This window comes from Taurulus bubalis (assembly GCF_910589615.1).
Source record: "Taurulus bubalis genome assembly, chromosome: 16".
Lineage (NCBI taxonomy): Eukaryota > Metazoa > Chordata > Actinopteri > Perciformes > Cottidae > Taurulus > Taurulus bubalis.
In genome coordinates, this window is record NC_136604.1 from 10,040,578 (window position 1) to 10,059,646 (window position 19,069).

General features: G+C 40.2%; 1 protein-coding gene across 1 annotated transcript in view; it reads left to right on the forward strand.

Annotated features, from left to right (window-relative positions):
• The window catches only part of csmd3b (CUB and Sushi multiple domains 3b), a gene marked incomplete at both ends in the record, with an annotated part of 320,436 nt that overhangs the window by 274,107 nt on the left and 27,260 nt on the right, over positions 1 to 19,069 (forward strand). Inside the window, 14 exons of the mRNA XM_079231867.1 lie at positions 4 to 100; positions 2,143 to 2,247; positions 2,367 to 2,485; positions 3,015 to 3,084; positions 3,648 to 3,764; positions 4,142 to 4,351; positions 5,168 to 5,356; positions 6,386 to 6,563; positions 10,150 to 10,295; positions 13,724 to 13,804; positions 14,216 to 14,329; positions 14,452 to 14,640; positions 14,917 to 15,075; positions 18,148 to 18,336. Coding sequence (XP_079087993.1) covers positions 4 to 100; positions 2,143 to 2,247; positions 2,367 to 2,485; positions 3,015 to 3,084; positions 3,648 to 3,764; positions 4,142 to 4,351; positions 5,168 to 5,356; positions 6,386 to 6,563; positions 10,150 to 10,295; positions 13,724 to 13,804; positions 14,216 to 14,329; positions 14,452 to 14,640; positions 14,917 to 15,075; positions 18,148 to 18,336 — 1,963 coding nt within the window. The remainder of the gene's footprint in view (positions 1 to 3; positions 101 to 2,142; positions 2,248 to 2,366; positions 2,486 to 3,014; positions 3,085 to 3,647; positions 3,765 to 4,141; positions 4,352 to 5,167; positions 5,357 to 6,385; positions 6,564 to 10,149; positions 10,296 to 13,723; positions 13,805 to 14,215; positions 14,330 to 14,451; positions 14,641 to 14,916; positions 15,076 to 18,147; positions 18,337 to 19,069) is intronic.

Consider the following 19,069-nt stretch of genomic DNA (forward strand, 5'->3'; position numbering starts at 1 on the left):
CAGATACAAGTTGTGAGTTTTGCCACTGAGCATAACTGGGACTCTTTGGATTTTTACGATGGTGCTGACAACCACGCGCCAAGACTGGGCAGCTACTCTGGTAAACTATTATTTCAATATTTTTTAAGTGTTACTCAAAAAGTTACACATTGCCACTGGTGCCAAAAACTAATATGGAAAAATGACCAGTAGGAGACTATTGTATTATTAGAACTATTAGATCAAATGTTTTTTTCCCAACTTGAAATACGGTAAATCATACAGTTTAGAAATAATTAGAATTAATATTGGTTGCAATCGTTAATTTGGATTAACCGATAATAAACTGCTGAACAACATTCAACATTCGATGTCAAGACAAGCCTCTCACAAATTTGAGTATATAGGGAGAAATTCATTTTTTTGAAGCAACAATCCCTTTAAAAGCATTAATACTCTCCATAACGAAATGTAGGGAAGAAGAAGAACTCCTTTGTCTGTAAATATAGCTTGATGGTTAAATATATCATGACAACATTCAAAGAAGAACATTGCATGTTGTCCTGCTAAGCCTGCAATCAGAGCTAAACTGGTCCCATCCTGAGTCCCAGTCGGAGCAGAAGAGCACATCTGATGACACCTGCTTGTTTTATCTGCCCTTCCTTGTAAAACATATGATAGTTTTTGGTGCATAGCTAATTGATCCTCTTATGCTCTAATTCTCTACTGGAAATAGATATTCCCTGAGCACCTATGGCGTGAGTTGTCGAACACCAAAAACAATAACATTATTCACATGTATTAATGCTCCCAAAATATGTCATTAGCCACACCTTTAGGTTAACTTTAATGAGAAGAGCAAACAACTCATGATCATTCATGGTGTGTTTGACTATAATCCGCAAGACTTGACTATAATGACTATAATTGCAAGTTTTATTTTTGTAATGTTTTATTTAGAAATTGGTCGTGTATATTTCACTCATACATGCAGTGGAACAGTACAGTCCTCTTCTCATCTTTTCCTAACAGTAATAACAATAAAATATACAATGGAGGTCCCTGTGCTCCAGCAACTCATATTCAACCAAAACATGTATTCAGTTGCTCTCGACTCGTTCACCCGTGTAATTCAAGCGGCCGTCCAAGGGGGGAGTCAGCATCTTCTGGGGATACTAATACTGCTTTTAGGGAAGCCGAGTGTGATTATCTGCTACTTGTGTTAAATAATCTATGGGAAGGCTTAACATCTGTATGGAAAACTAGATGAGAGAATATTTAGTTGGCAATGAAATGAAAGGACTCTATTTCCATACATAAAGTCATAATTATAAATTAAATTATTATAAATACATGCAGGGTGCTACAACTGCTAAATAATATTGTCATGTGTCCACAAAATAACTGTAATGGTTAAATCTGCGCAGTTCATTATTCATCATCATTCATTATTGAGTAAATTTTAATTTTGTATTTTCCATTATGGTAATGAATATGATTTTCTCTGGAAAATAAATACGACCAGCAGGGGGGCCACAGACTGTTCAAAGATCTGCTCATTAATTCCCCTCACAACAGGTAACCAATAACATCCATTGGCCTAATTCACTGTTCATTCAGAGGAATATCTCTTTCACTTTGATGAGTGTGCTGACACACCTGCCTCGGAGCAAAGCCCAACATGCAAGTCAAAAAGAAGCTAAAACTCCACAGGTGGATATTTTTAGAAGAAACGTTTACCACTGCTGCATCTTCAAGCAAGACAATGACATTTTCACTGACAAGGAGGTTGTGTTTTAATATTCCTTTACATTAAAGTGCACCATCTAGGACCCTGACAGAATCAAACTGTTGCACGGTGCCAGCTTTGCTTCAGTAGTGCAGTACCCGTCTTTTACTTTGTACTTTCCCTTGCCGCACTAAGTAGGTCAAGCCAACATTTGAAAAGTGGTTTCAAATAAAACAGATGTCTCATATAAAAGTAATTCCCTTCTCCCTCCTTTGAGAACACTTCACAAACAAAACAAAAAAAAGTGAAAATGTAGGTTTGGGAGGTCTTTGTCATTTCCTTTGCTGTCAGATAACTAAGATCCTTTGCTTTCAAGCCGCAGTTGGAAAATGAAAAGAAATGTGATGGTCCTCTTCCTCTCTCCTTGCTTTCAGGTACGACCATCCCCCCTCTCTTGAATAGTACATCCAACAACCTCTATCTCAGCTTCAGCTCTGATATTAGTGTCTCAGCTGCTGGTTTTCACCTGGAATACACAGGTAACATATCTGTTTAGTAGACAGCTTTATCTGTGGCATATGCTATATACAGTATGTACATATACACATACTGATGAGTGAAAACTGTATAACCATGTATCTATCACTCTTCTCATCAGCTATTGGTCTGGAGTCATGTCCAGAGCCTCAGGCACCAAGCTATGGAATAAGACAAGGAGACAGATTTATGGTGGGAGACGTAGTGCAGTTTTCATGTGAACAAGGATACGCTCTTCAGGTAAAAATACAACCTGTTGGTCTTTCTCCACAGATTTATACAGAACTGAAGGACAGCCATTTCATGAATACGAGTACTACATATTAAAGTTGTTTAATGGAAAACCAAAGCCATATGTGTATGTGAGATCATTAAAGGCTGCTCAGCTTTTCTGAAGTGTCGCCATTCACTCTTTTTATCCCCTGGGTGCACAAACCAAGAACTATTTAAACTATGAATCAGAAGGAAACCACGCTCTCGGGTGGTTTTCCCAGCTCTTACTAAACATACAACTCTGGTGTGGGTTGCACAACTCTTGAATAATGTATGTCTGGTGTGGTCTGCCCAATTTACTGTATACGGCTCAAATGGAGGTTTGCCTTCCTGCCGCTTAATATAATGCTCTGCATTACTACAGCTCTGCAGTATTAATACAGATCACTGGAGAGTAGATACAAAAACACTTCTGAACCTATTTTTTATTATCTGTGGAAATGTCCCAACTGTTCAATGATACAATAATATATTGTGGTTGCTTTTATATTTCTAGGGTAATGCCCATATCACCTGCATGCCTGGACCTGTCAGAAGATGGAACTACCCTGTGCCACTGTGTCTTGGTAGGTGTCCTCCTACAAAACATAGATGCTCACACATATACACACATGGCAGCCTGGATGTACTGAGATATGTGCAAAAGTTCAGTGCTGCAGAAATGATGCAATGAGTCTCCATTTCCTACCCTGACTGGAAAATAAGCCGTTTGATCAATTTGCTTTCCGTGATGAGCTGATTATTTAGTATTCTGTGCAGAATATGATTAAGCTTTTAAACTGATGCAAAGCTAAGTCAGAGTCTGTCATAAGCATGCCTAGTGTGTGCCAAAGCATCAGCATGCACTGAGGCAAACTGGAGGAAACAAGCCCCGGACACACATCTATTTGCACAATGGTAATTTAGTCAAGAAGGGTATTCATTAACGACTCAGAATATGAATGTGTTATTCAAAATAATGCAAACTGTCAGGTTGAAGATACTGACGTTGTTCAGTCTATAGCAGCATCTTAAAAAAAGGAGAAGTATTCTGTGTCTGCTGTACTCAGTGATGTGTTGCTTTCAACAATGAACCACTGTTGCCTTTTTTCCCTCCCTTTCTGCATTACGTGTGTGTGTGTGTCTCCAGCCCAGTGTGGGGGGTCTATGACAGATGTAAGTGGAGTGATTCTAAGTCCAGGTTTCCCCGGCAACTACCCTAGTGGATTAGACTGCACATGGACAGTCAATTTACCTGTCGGCTTCGGTAAGATGCACTGTCAACTTTGAACTTGAGTAAGAAACGGTGTGTGTGTGTGTGTGTGTGTGTGTGTGTGTGTGTGTGTGTGTGTGTGTGTGTGTGTGTGTGTGTGTGTGTGTGTGTGTGTGTGCGTGCGTGTTCTTCTCTCCGCTTTACTGTGTATCTGTTTTATGTCCCCCTCTTCACACAGCTTGTTGTCAGCTATGTTTTTATTGATTGATTTATTCAATTACTCACTCACTCATGCACTCCATCAGAGTTGGTGACCTTTATCCACATCTCTGATGAGTGTCTGCAGGTGAAGCATCTACAAATGCTTTTATTGCCGGCCTCTCTGTCAGTCAAGTTTTGCTAATCGCTTTAAATGTCAAAACCTTTCTCAGGTATCCATCTCCAGTTTCTGAACTTCTCCACTGAAGCAATCCACGATTACTTAGAGATCCGCAGTGGAACGCTGGAGACGGGCACGGTCATTGACCGGTTCAGTGGTCCGGTCCTCCCCAAGCCTCTGTTCAGCACCACCCACCAGACCAGCTTCTTCTTCCACAGTGACTATTCACAAAACAAGCCCGGGTTCCACTCCACATATCAAGGTACATGTTTCATGTGTCTTTATAAGCTACTCTCCAACATCTTGTGTACACTGATCATTTGCTATGTAAAGAAAACAAAAGCAGACGTCTCACTCTACTTTTTCTTTGCTGAACACAGCGACGAAGCATGGAAACCCGGTTTAAACTTCATTACTTCTCTTGCTTTATTTCTCATGAGCGGTCTATCTGACATTAAAAGGGTTTTGAGCAGTCATGTATTTATCATGACAAATATTGTAGGAAAACGAAACGTGTTACGGTTGATTTCATTAATGTGCAAATTATAGTGGCTGATAAATAATACCTCTTATTTTATGGCAGGGACTCTGCTAAAGTGTTTTAGAAACAGGAAAAGGAATGTGAACACAAGCAGTTATATTATTTCCACAGCTATTATTTCTTCCAATGTTAGTCTTTCTCAGTCACTTGTCTGTCTTCAGTCACTCTTGTTACTTTGTCTGTGAAAAGTCACCGTGACTAAAACTATCATATTTAAATTTGAGAGTATTTGGTGACCTCAAAAGAACAAGTAAGAGCTTCTTTGGTGCATGGTACCCTTTTAAAAAAGTTTGCATTGTTAGTTTCTACCTCGAAGCCGACAGCTGATATCTTGTCAGTGTTCTTTGTGGTTTTGGCTGCAGATTGCAGTAGGTCATCTTAAACCAGAGGAATTATGAATTAGTCTTCTAAAGTACAGACTGACTTTTGTATATTCAGTGGTAAAATGGAAGTATGTCTCTCTATATGAATAAGTAGATTTTAGTTTTTCTAAATTTGACTATTTGTCTTGACTAACTTGTGTTTTTGTCTCTCAAGCCTACCAGCTCCAGAGTTGCCCAGACCCTCGGCCTTTTCGAAACGGCATTGTGATCGGCACAGATTTCAGTGTCGGGATGACGGTGTCGTTTGAATGTCTGCCTGGATATTCTCTGATTGGAGAGGCTTCACTCACATGTTTACATGGAATCAGCAGGAACTGGAATCACCCACTGCCGCGATGTGAAGGTAATACTGTCGGTACAGAAGGCACCTGTTTTGATGTCAGAAGGCCTGCGTTCCATATGTTTACAGCTAGATGGGAAATTCCCCTTCCTGTATTGGGAAGGGTCAATTCAGACTGTGTTGGTCCAAGGTATGCAACATGGTACCATCATGTACACAGATGCAAAGCAATAGTTAAATATATACGTATGCTGGTAAACAGTTCTTTCAATCCAGATGTCACATCTGTTGTGAATACTGATGGATGCATTTTTGCTTTCCTGACGCATTATTCCATTTAAAGCAGACTTATCGTACTCCAAGCTGACAATTTAACCTACAGTGTTTTTATTGATACCTGCCAAAACTGTTCTGAAAAAAATTGAAAAGTAAGCACATTATTTCCCTTGATATTTCTACAGTATAACCAGTTGATATTACGTTTCATGCTGACAGCAAAATGGAAAAAACAACAACATATAAAGCAATTACAAGCCGATACAACTTGAAAGTCAGCACAAAAAATAAATATCTTCCTTTGTAAATTGAATGAATGAGAGAACCTTAATTACAAGGGATTATAGAATAAATCAGAAGGACATCAGAGAGGTTTCTGGCATATTGTTTTTATACATTTCCAGCCATGAAAATCATATCATTAAACGATATTATTCTAACTTTATGACAAGTAACTGCACAATGATCCAATTTTTATTCTTTATTCTTTATTTTACGGCTAGACTTCAGAGCACTAACTCTCATTCAAGGACCCTTAATTTAGAAAACTGTAAATATTCCGTCTCATTGCTCTCATCCGTTCTAACCCCTGATGAGCAACATCTACACTCCCGAGGAATACCTGCATTGCAGAACTGAAATAAAACTGTAATGACAATTTATTAAAGGTATTAAGATGTTATCCTGTGGTCATTACGTGACTGATAGAGACGTGTCCTCTCTCAGTCATCCAGATAATTACTAAAGCTTCACAATGGTAATACTAATTTGCTGGTAATTTATTAAGTGTAATGTTGTTAATATTCTGTCTCATAGCTCTCTGTGGTGGCAACATAACATCATTAAACGGAACCATTTACTCTCCTGGTCACCCTGAGGAATATCCCAACTTCCAGGACTGTGTGTGGAGTGTTAGAGTTCCTCCTGGACACGGCATTTACATCAATTTTACTGTTCTGAGCACTGAGCCCATATATGACTACATTACTGTCTGGTAAGTGTTTATTTAATTTACTTTGTTTTTCCACATCTTTACTGCACATCTTAACTGCAAATGTTCATTCTCAGTATGAGCTATTGATTATCCATGTGTCCACCTGCTCCTGCCTCATCAAACTGTATTTTACTTGAGTTGGCTCTAATTTGTACCACATATGTGGAGAACTTCTGCTACGCACCATCTCTCTCACACAGGATGCCATGCTCTTTAACATCTCTTCAGAGCTGGCCTCTAATTGGCTAAATTCTTGCAAGGGTTACTATGACTACAGACTTCTCTCCTTGAATATAAAGCTCCTCTGACATAATTTCCTTCTCGTCCTGTTTTATCCATCTCTCTTTACCCATACGTCTCTCTCCCTTTCCCTCAGCGCCTCACGATATCACCAAGTCTCAGCCCTATATGTAATATACAACACATCTTTCTCTCCCCACCTGCACAGCCTTGACTTCTCTCCATTATTCTTCTGAGGGAGAGCAGCCATTGGCCACAGCAGACATTTTATCAATGCACCATGTTTAAACAGTGCTTAGATACCCTGTTACATCGTTATCTGCAGGTGCGCGGTGGAAGCAGAACCATAATTAGGCTGTACAATCTATTTCTATCAATGATGCCATGTTGCTGCCCTCCTCTATAGCTACAGCTTGTTTCCTATAAATAGACAGCAGGGTGCAGCATCAACAGTTTAGGAACGTCACCTGGCATACAGACATGGAGAGGCAGGCCGGCAGTAAAAAACACAACAACCGCAGTGTGAGACGTGGTTTGCTGCTGATACATTTCCATGTATTTTTAGACCGACACAGAAAGACCAAATGTCTGTCTTGTACTTTTGTTAGTCTGTCATGATGTAAGCTCTGTCAACCTTCCAGATTTTCAGGTTTGGCTGTTTCTACAGCTTTCAGGAAGCTCTTTAAACTTATTATAACAATACAACTCTGTTATCTATTTAGAAAGTACAGCACAATGCACCTATTCCTGACACGTACCTGGATGACCCACAAGTGTCCAACACCGACTATATCAAAGAATTACTTTAATAGTCTTATACACCAATAAATGTAACACTGGAAGCTACAAACAGCCCTTATTCTCTACCTGGATATATTATCTCACCAGAGGACCTGAGGTCACTTCAAATGTCTTCAGTTAAGTTTAGCTTCCCTTTGGAAAAACTTTACTTCAGGAGGTTTTAATTTAGATGCAAATAAAACCAAAGGTAATGTCTGGCCCCAACCTCTGTCAAGTTAACATGCTGCAGACACATTATTATGTAATTTTTTCATCACTAAATTGAAACAATCTCAGTCCCAATCAACAGTTAACAACAGATCCAACTAAATATAATTCCAGCTATCACTTCATTTTTTTAATAATCTATATATATCTGGACCCACCTCTACAAATTACTAGCTAACTCAAGCCTTTGACATTTGATTAATTGTCTATCTGTCTTTTTTCAATTCCAAAAGCTGTTAAAAAAATCTCCATAAACCCTAAAAGCCGTCCTCAGATTACTTGTATTGTCCGACCATTGATCCAAGAGCCAAAGAACACTGATGCACTATATTGAGGGGGCGACTTTGGCTCAGTTGTAAAGTTTCTCAGTGGTAGTCGTCCTTCAAACAGAGGACCGGTGGTTCGATCCCTGGCTCCGCTAGTCCCAGATGATGTATCCTTGGGCTTGGCACCTGTAGGCTTATGATAGTCCTGACGGGCAGGTGGCCCTTTGCATGGTAGCCCCTGTCACTAGTGTAGGAATGTGGGTGCAAAAGCGTTTTGAGTGGTCATGAGACTAGAAAAGCGCTTTACTAGTCCATTTACCATTTACCATATAATGAAGAAATAAAAGAATCCTCCTCAACCCAGAGAATGTTTGACATTTTTGCTTAATTTCAACAATTAATCAGTTATCTGCTACTAGATTGTAAAAAACACAATCATATCAACCATCATATTGTCTCTAAATACACTTGACATTGGATAACTGCTTCTTTTTATCTGCACAGCGTTTTAGTCGCTTCAAATACACTGAAGTCCAACAGCGTGTTTTCCACAACAAAGTACTGAGGCTTGTTCAAATCCCTTTGCTGTGTGGATGTAGCTCATAACTGCAATATGCAGCCTGCCTCTGCCGCACCACCACACTGCTGAGCCAGGTGCTGTCCACCCACGGACGACCCTGTGAATTCCATGAATTGGTCGCATAGCGTGTTCCTGACCCTGGTGTCAGTTGGAAATGGTGGACAAAGAAAAGACAGCAATCACACGCAAACACACACAGAGAAAAACTCACAATCTCAGTCACACAGCCACAAAGTTGGCTCCCTGTAGAGAGCACAGTGTCCGTGGTAAAGGTGTGATTTTCACAGCGGTCTTCTTAGTCCAGAGCCGGCCGACCTGACAGTCAGTTAGTCTGCTAATTGGTCTCATACTGGGAGGCTTACAGCAGGATTCCTTTGTCAGCATTATAATACATGTCACAGATGTTACCTTGTGCTACCTCCCACACCGAAGCCTTCTCTGTGCTCTATACGTCGCCACGATGTGCTCATAAGTGTTAGTGTGCGTTAGCGTCAGCAGTAATCATTAGTGGAAAGCAGTGAATGAAAGCTCTCTGAACCACTCAGTGCGAATCAGCGCGGGGGATGATTCCTTACGTAACCTGACAGGTATAATTGGCCTCATCCAAAAACACTTAACACCAGGAAATAATCAGTCCATTCAACTTCATGATGATACTTTGTAATCACTGATAATGAGCCGGCTATTGGTTAGTTCCAGTCTGACAGCTGGTGGGTCAGCCATTAAAGGTGAAATATGCTCACAATGTTGCACAGAGAGCCTGACCTGCCAGTTGACAGATATCTTCCTGTCTGCCTTCTGGGGTAATTGTGTAACTTTTCACAAATGCCAGGCCGATATTAGTGGGTAAACTAAAGCCAAGCCAACAACAGGACTCCCATTTGTTATTCTTATGAACTGACGACATTTCAATCAATATTTATGAACTTGAGCGTCCCAATGCAAGAATAGGGGAGCCAGGGCTTTGAAATGTATTGTCATCAAGAGAGAAAAAGGAGCTGCTCTTCTGTAAGTGCAGTGGAATCTGAGTTTGTGCAGGTTTTATGTCTAAATGATCTTTGTGACATTGTTGTTTGGATGGTTTGAGAGGGAAGATGAGCCCACAGCCATGCACGATCACTCTGGGCGGCGGCACTTTGTCACACAATGTCCGACTCCATTCGCAGTCAATGGAGCAGCTCCAGGTTTTGCCTCATCAATGTCGAGAAGGCTCCTCTATCTTTGTTTGTAGCCTCGGAGAAATCATTTCTTGGTCACAAGTAGCTATTTAACTGTCAGAGATGACGCCAATAACTTACTCGAATTGTGTTTTAGGTTGACTTTTCTATCCCATTGTTCTACAAAGAAAGACCACGTCCACTCGCTTATGGGTCTTTAGTCTCTGAGCACCGCTTGTGTAACACAATATTTGTGTGTGTGTGTGTGTGTGTGTGTGTGTGTGTGTGTGTGTGTGTGTGTGTGTGTGTGTGTGTGTCTCTTTGCTTCTTTGTAGGGATGGTCCAGACCAATCATCTCCTCAGATTGGTCAGTTTAGTGGGAACACAGCTTTGGAGTCTGTCTACTCGACTTCCAACATCATCCTCATCAAATTCCACTCTGACTTCTCTGGAGCCGGCTTCTTTGTCTTAAGCTACCACGGTGAGACACAAGCGACGTAATTCATTTTGTCACAGAGGTAGTGATAGAAACATTTAATTGAGTTTGTTCAGTTAGAATACTATATTTTCATTAACTTCCTCTGTAGGTGGTTTTGTTGTCCCAAAGTAGCAGGAAACCTATAATGCTATCATTAGTTGCAGCTGCAGTGATGGCATTGATCTGTTTGTTGTTGTGTTCGACTCTCTTCAACTTCATCATCATTATGTTCCACTCAGACCTGCTTCCTTTGACTCATTCTGACTCACGAAGTTTGGTCTTTCACTGGAAGCTTTCACTCTGACTGCGGCCATCTTGGTCACATTGACCACAACTATTAACTATAAACTATTAGCCATTTCTATATGCAATATATACATGTTTATGTTGTTATAAGGGAAAGTAGCTTTGCACAAAGAAAACAACAGTTGCAAAAGTCTGAGTGACCAAAAGTTTAGACAATGAACAGCTGAATGTGAAACAGGAGACGCACCATACTGTTGGTGAGCGGAGGGTTCAATCTTTCTTTTTTTACTTTTCTTTTTGGGGGGGGTATTATGCAATAGCTTTTCTTTTGTCAGAAAGAAAGTAGTCCAAAGTTGGTTTGTAACAAAGAAAGAAAGAAAAAGTTGGTACATCTTTCAATTTAACCTGTGAGTAAACATGAACCTTTTATTGTCACCATTGTTTGTCCATTTCCAGTTATTCTTGTTCAAGAGAATTGTGTTAAAATAAATACTCAAATTAATTTTAACCACAAGTGAAAAACCTGACACAATCTGCAGAAAAATAAACTAATATTATGATATTATTATGCAAAAAGTCATCATTTAAAAGTCATTATTTTACGACAAAAATAAAAGGATACGAAAATCAGAAGATCATGTGGCCGCCGTACACACGTTCACACACAGTCTTCCCTCCACAGCGTTGTGGAGATTGTATTTTTGCCTTTCCTGAGCTGCTCTTTCTCCATGTCAAAACTGTCTATGCCATTCAGCTTTTCATTTCATTTCAATCTTTTCGCTGTGGTCCTTTGGTGCACTTTGATTTCCCTTTGTTTCTAAACTGCAGTTTAAGATGAAAACCCTCAACCCCCCAATCCCAATTGTCTCTTTTCTTGTTCCGCCTGTCTGCCTGCAAACATCAATCTTTGGCCTTTCGGTCTGTATCCATCCCACTGTCAGGTGGAAACACTTAACTCCATGATTTTACCTCTTTCTATGACTTATTATCCTTTTTTTGCTGAACACATAAACTCAATTATTTCAAATAATGGCTAAAATGTGCACACTCTCCAACTGATAATGTATTTTATTGGAAAAAGCTTGAAACTGTATGCCTTACTTTTATTTTCCTTTAATACATTTTTTGTTGAGGTACAGTAACTTGCATACTTGTAAGAAACGTATCATAGTTAGGAGCATGGTTGTTTGTTATCTCTGCCTTTTCTAATTATGAGTTTGTCTTAGATTTAGATGTATTATCCCTTGATTACAATATGTGTACTGTCTAGTGTTTGTAGAAATGTGAAAATCTCATTAATTTAATCCGATGATGTGATAAACTAAAAGATAGCGGGGAAGAATAGTTGCAGATGAACCTCATGTCTTAAAAGCCATCACAATGCATCATCATCAAACTAAAAAAGAATGAACAAAACGTTTTATTTCGGCCATGCATGGTTCCCACCACTCATCCAAGAAATGCTGCTTTTATTCCTCATCGTCGTCAGGAAGTTTTTGAAAATTAGCATTTTTGGGATAAAGGCTTGATTTGACAGAATGGCTTCTAATGAGTCTCACGCTTTTTACCCTTCACAACACATTCAGTCATATGTGTGCAGATCTCCCGCCCTCTCCCCCATGAAGCTTCTATTCGCTTCTTCTCAAAAGTTTCTGCTCAGTGCTCTTTAGTGAGAACATGTCAATTTTTTGTATTTATTTTTTTGGAGCAGGCTTTCCTTTTTCAGGCCGATATCACGTTGTTAATGAATTTGGGTTGGCAGGTTTTAACTGTCAGCTGTCATACTCACACAGGAACAGTACCATAAAGTTTATTTTCCATTTCTGCTATAATGAAGGATGCACGGCAGAGAGTGACAGGGGAGGATGGTTCAGAGGGAGAGGGGATGACATGTATGGCAGTGGTTGTGAGCATTGTTTTGCCACTTCTGTTTTATTCGACAACACAACAAGAGAACGAGAAAGACAGGCGAGAGTGAGAGGTGCAATAGGTAACCACAAGGCGACTCCCTAAATGATAGTATCGAGATGATTTGAGTGTTGAGAAATACAGTAAGAATAAGCACCAATGCTGGCAGAGTTTCTTCAGCGAGAAGTTGTCAAAGTAAGGGACACAGTTTTGACATGTCTTCTTCAACATCCTTCAATGACGCAACGCAACCGAATGTCACAGTTTGCATCTGAGACAGCTGCTGAAGTGCAGTTCTGGTTTGAAATGCCAAAGCAAGCTTCAATCCACTGTCTGAAGATGTTTATCCAGGTCGTTGTCGTCTATTTATCTATCTCTGGGCCGAAGTTCTGAATGCCAGTGCCTCCACGCATAGAAGGGGACCATGCAGTGGTGGATAATGTTGTCATGGACAGGAGACTGAGAAAGTCAATGTGACATGAATGTGGAAGTGGCTATAAAAAAATGGTCTTGGAGCTTAGTGAGATCAATGACTGCTCACAGTGATCCTCTCCTCTTACGCACAGCAGCACGGAGTTGCTGCGCTCGCACACACACAGAAACATGCACACGCTCAGACATGCACACAAGGCCACAAGGCTTTGATATGCATGAGAGCAGCAGATACTATTGGCAGGTCTCATTTTCATAGCCAATTTCATCCTTATAGCCCTCAGCCCTTTCTCCCTCTCTCTCTTTAGTCCTCCCCTCTGTCTCTCTCTGTCTGTCTGTATCCTCCCCCCTCTCTCTCTCTCTCTCTCTCTCTCCCCCTCTCTGTTAGTGAGTGATCTATGGTCATGCAGTAATATTGATTACAGCCCTCAGCTCAGCAGTGTGAAGGCAGTTCCTTTTTGTCATGATTCAAGGCAGTGCTGTATCTACGTAGCCGGTCTGTTTTTGATTCTGTGCTTTGCTGGCCTGACTGCCTGTACTTTGAAAGTGAAGTTAAACTGAGACAAGCAAGATGAAATAAAACAGACAGACGACAGGTTGGTTTTCTTAGATGTCTCATTCACGGGGCCAGTCGTTACACGCTCAGACAACTGGAAGCTTACGCATTATTGCAGGTGAAATCCACAGTAAAAATGTGACTTCTTGCCAGTTTCTGAACAGTAGAAAGACCCCCTCCCCCTTTCTTGAGCTTTGGTTTACAGACCACATTTCCTCTCACACATCCTTATATGTTGTCCCTCTCTGTGTCTTCTCTCCCCTCCTCTGCTGTGTGTCTGTTCTCCTAGCCTACCAATTAAGGGTATGCCAGCCTCCTCCAGAAGTGACCAACGCTGACATGCTGATGGAGGATGGCGAATTGGAGATCGGTGAGTTGTCTGTCTGCCTCCAGACATGCCAATTTGATGGAGGAAGCCAGGCTTGAGAACTAATATCACCTTGTCCATAATGGATATCATACGTTTTGTAAACATCTGATACTCATTTAAAGAGAGAGTTCACGCCAAAATCAAAAATACATATTTCTCCTCTTACCTGTATTGTTGTTTATTAATCTAGACTGTTTTGGCATGAGTTGCCTAGTTTTAGAGAAATGGGCTATAGAGATGTCTGTCTTCTATAATGGGACTATATTGCTTAATAAACTCAATAGTTCCAACATGATACTGCTCACAACAAGGTCTCTGGATTATCTTGAGTCAACAACGATGTTTTCTTCTCACTGCTTCAATTTTGCTTTTTAGACATGATCACAATTCATAATCTTTTTGTGCGTACAGGTGACGTCATCAGGTACAGATGCCAACCTGGTTTCTCATTGGTTGGCAGTGAGATTCTAACATGTCGCCTCGGAGAAAGACTGCAGATGGATGCAGCACCTCCAACATGCCAAGGTGTGTAAACACAGCAGCACCGGACGTCTTTTTGATTCATTTTTTAAATAGTTTATGTCCAAAACATTGAGAAAAACAATGGTGCAGACTCATTTAACATTAACCTCTTTTTCTGTCTATAGTCCAATGCCCTGCGCATGATGTGCGATATGACTCGTCAGGTGTCATCCTGAGTCCCGGTTGGCCGGAAAGCTACCCCAACCTCCAAATGTGTTCATGGAGCATCACCGTAGAAAAGGGATACAATGTCACCATAACCTTTGAAAGTTTCCACACGGAGAGAGAGTTTGACGTGTTGGAGATTTTTGATGGTAAAAAATTTACATAAGCTCTCGAAAGCACACACACTGACAGTATCGTTAGAATTCCGATAAGAAGTGAATTATTTCTTAGAACCTCATGTGAGCACACACACACACACGTAGACACTTTTTTCTCAAAGGTATTAAGGTTTTATGGGAAACTGGACAAACAGTTATAGCCACAAATACACAAAGTACCAAAATAGAACAAATCACAGTTTATTTGAACTGTCTCGTTCTTTCTCCCTCCTTTTTTTCCTCTCACTTTGTCTCGATCTCTCTCAGGTCCATCACCCAACAGTCCCACTCTGGCAACTCTGAGCGGAGACCTGCCAGCACCCTTTAACCTCACGACCTCTGGTCACCAGTTCCTGGTCCGCTGGTCTTCGGACCATGGCACAAACAAGAAAGGCTTCAAACTTCGCTATGTTGGTGAGTACCAAAGTATGTATCCCAACTTTATTTTACTACTACTCTATATCATCATAACGCATGGATATAAGAGACAGACAGAAAGACAGAGAGACACTGAGTGAAAGAGCACATGAAGGAGTTGTTCAACCTATGGAGAAAGTTGTGTCGATTGAGAAAGTTTCTCCATTCGGAATTTTATTGAAGAGAAAAGAGTGGTTATCAAGAACAGGGAAAATACGAGAAAGTTGATGAAAAGAATGTAAATCAAATATGTATTGTGGCATTCACATTCAATTTGTTTCTCCACCATCAGCATTCTTTTCTACCTCACTTCTGTCTGTCTCCTAAAGCAGTTTACTAAAGTGCATTATGGTTAACTGTTGTTCGTTCAAGGAAAGCTTCATGAGCGCAGATGCTGTTTCAAAGCAATCTGTATTTAGTCTTTCACCTGCGCCTGCTAAGTATAACTTCAGACTGTTGGGCATTAAGCACCTTCACTTGGGTAATGAGGCTTGAGTGCTTTATTCAAGGGCATTTTTTGACATTTAAGGGGTGGATGCTGTATTACCTGTTCGGTTTGCTTTTTCACTTCATACCGTGTAGTCAGAAGGCTGCTTCTTTAACCTTTAAACCACCAATGGTCTGGATGATGAATTATGTGCTGAATAATAACAGAAAAGCCTCCCAGGACTCTCGCACTCAGTAACCTTCTTTGCTCGCTGTGATTAATGTGAGCATCTGCAAGGAGTATTAACCATATGTTGGAAGCCTACTAATACCATGTTTCAACTTCACTGTTGTTTTTTGTTTCACTTGGACAATCAGGCTAGTTTGTGACAACGTCTACCTGCTGTGAGAACACAAAACATACTCAGTTTGTAATCACAAAGTAAAACATGTAGTTCTCACGTTATAATAAATGTTTTCTCATTATTACGTCACAACATCCTCCTTTGTTTTAAGAAGAAACATTCTTACTAGATACACAGGTATTTCATGATATAAAACCCCTGTGTGATTGAAGCAACAGTTTAATGCCATCAATCATAAAACTACTAGAAAAGGAAAGAGCCTGAACTGGATCTAATGAGATATTGTCAGATGGCTACTTTGCCGACAGTACATACCGGTTCAATGATATCAGCTGAGAGCTTTAATTAGAAATCACTGACAAACCATTGCCGCTACTGATTCTGTGTTTCTGACGAAAGTAAAACCGAGTAGATGAACTCAACACCCCCAAAAAATACCCCCTCCAGATTAGCCATTCCTCTTCAACTGTCTTTCTGTTTACATCCATGGCCTCGCCCCTGTCCTGTGAAAGAGCCGCCGGTTGCTGATTGGCTGGAATAGTGCGTGGCTCGGTCAGGGACACACTGTTTGTTTCCCATTTCCAGAGCCAGGGCTGTGTATGAGTACTGGATTTTTTTTTTTTTATTGCGCACACAGAATGAACAGCTAGCGGACCGTGAGGAGGTATTTGCTGAATTTGAAAAAAAAAGTGTATTGGATTAGAATCGCTTACTGCACCTTCAACTGTTCATTTTGATTAATAAACCACCACACGGAAGCTACTGGTCCAGTGACAGTCCAGAGGGACATTTAAAAGGCTTATCACTATTACATTAGGCCAGTTAATAACTTGTATTTGGACCCTTGTCCAATTTGGAGAGATACAGACCAGGCAACTTGTCCAAGTCAACATCTAACTGGTCCCTGGCCTGAGTTATCTTTATATGCTATGACTGAGGAACATAATGAAACTGCTCCTGGTAACGTATCATATGGAATACTGACATCATTGTAGAACGACTTTTATCTACTGATATAAACACAGAGACGGACAGAGGGAGATAAATCTATAACAAATAGACTTTGCTTAACTTGTTGACATGGGGTGTTTGTGGTTGTAACAGGATTCCCTCTGGTTTTGCCCACAGCTGCCAATATGGTCTGAAGTGAAGCTTTAATGTTTCTTGGTGTGGAAATATTTCATTAAATTGCATTATGCCATTGACTTGTAGGCCGTGTGTTCTGGTATGTCTGACATCTACTGTAACTCTACTCATTGATTGTTTGATTAAAATGCTCTGGCGGGACGTCGTTATTATTTGTTTTATTCAGCGTTTAAACAGCATATTGAGTATATCTAATTTACTCTTGTTTTTTAACACGTTCTGGGAAGGTTTAATTTCTGTTAATCAAGGTAATTAATAATAACTTTTTGTTTAGTTTGTTTTCACAAGTGTTTTGAAATATTGTACTGGAATTGATGACATACTACTCCCTCTCATGCCTCTAATAGCCCTGTTTAAAATGCATAATCAAAGCCATAATTATGATCAGCAGAAATTGTAAATCACTCACAAACGAGATGCATTTGCCATTTGTTCATTTTGGCGGTGCCTCCTATTGTGTCATAAATACAGCAGAGTATTGAGAGTTTTAGGAAATGATCACAAGATGACATGTCAGTAGCACATAAACCTGGCAAGTAAGACTTGATTACAGGACTGGTAACATTTATGATATTGTACACCAACTGCACGCATACATTCTATGTTTATCACTGCATTGATCTGAACATTTGGTCTTCTAGATTAAGTAACGACACAATTATACAATAATACGGTGACAACATAGTACTGTTAGCTTTGGCATGGTTTTAGAATATAACTGGGTAGCAGTATTTAAAAGTAGCAGTCACACTTTCTGCCCATGTATTAATTAAACTATTATTATGGGTTACTCTAAGTGGTCATTAACTGGTCAACTATGGGAGTTTAAATACACGATGATCCTTACATAAAAATGTCAGTGACTGTCCTGCATTATAAGTATTAAGCAATAGTCTGTTAGGATTATTGTTATGAAGCCTTATGAATATGTAGGAGTGCTTATAACTATAATTATACAGTTCTTTTAGAGATCATATATTTTTAGTATGTCTATGATACATTATAGTCGTGGGCGTCATAGAAAGTTACCAAAGTACATTTTTGCCTTGTTAACTTTCTACTTCCTGTTTTAGTGGCAGTGAAGCACCTCATGTGAAGTCATTTAAAAAAATGTGTGTCTTTAATTGTGTGTCCTCCACTCCAGCTCTGTACTGCTCGACTCCAGACTCTCCACTCCATGGCTCCATCTCCTCTCAGAGCGGCGGCCATGTTAACAGCGTGGTGCGCTGGGCTTGCGACCGTGGTTACCGACTCATAGGCAACGCCACAGCAACCTGCCGCCGCACGTCACTCGGCTACCACGCATGGGACTCTCCTGTACCTGCGTGTCAAGGTGTGTTTGTTTGTCCGTGCGTGCGTGGAATGTGTGTATACTCGAAGCGAAGCTGAACTGAAGTATTTTGTGTGTATTGTTGATTGGTATTAAAAAACAGTCATTGGCAGGCATGCAATGCAATGTGAGTTTACAGGTATAGACTTGAGAAAAGAATCCGCAAATTGTAGTTTGCAAAGGAATCATTGGGAAGTTTTACTAGTTACAAAGTGAAAAGTGACAGATTAAATGCTATAATATTGCAGGCCATTCATGTGAAATGCTAATACAATTATTTTGAGGCCACGACACAAATTGAATGTAGCGAACACTGATTGTCTGAATAAATATAGGGTATGGTATAGCTGTAGCAAAGTGTATTGTTATGCTCCAGAGTAAACATATTGCATATTCAAGTGAGAAGAATGCCAGATGCAATGTTCATATAAAGGGGCTCGTGAATGCCACACGAGCCCCTTTATATGAGTTTTTTTTTTTTTTTCTCTTTTAAAAGTGCATTTTCAGATCATACTGCAATCTGTTCTACAAAGGCTAGATGGCTATTTCATGTTGCACTTCCTCACACATCAAATGACTGTAGAAAGTCCCAGTCCGTAGCTGGTATTGATAGAAAGTCAAATGAAGGATGTATAGCAGATTGTTGACACTGTGTAATTACACGGTGCAGTGCTCTACAAACCAGTCTATTTTAAACCAGTATGGACTGTAAAGCAGCAATTTCAGAAAGATGGAT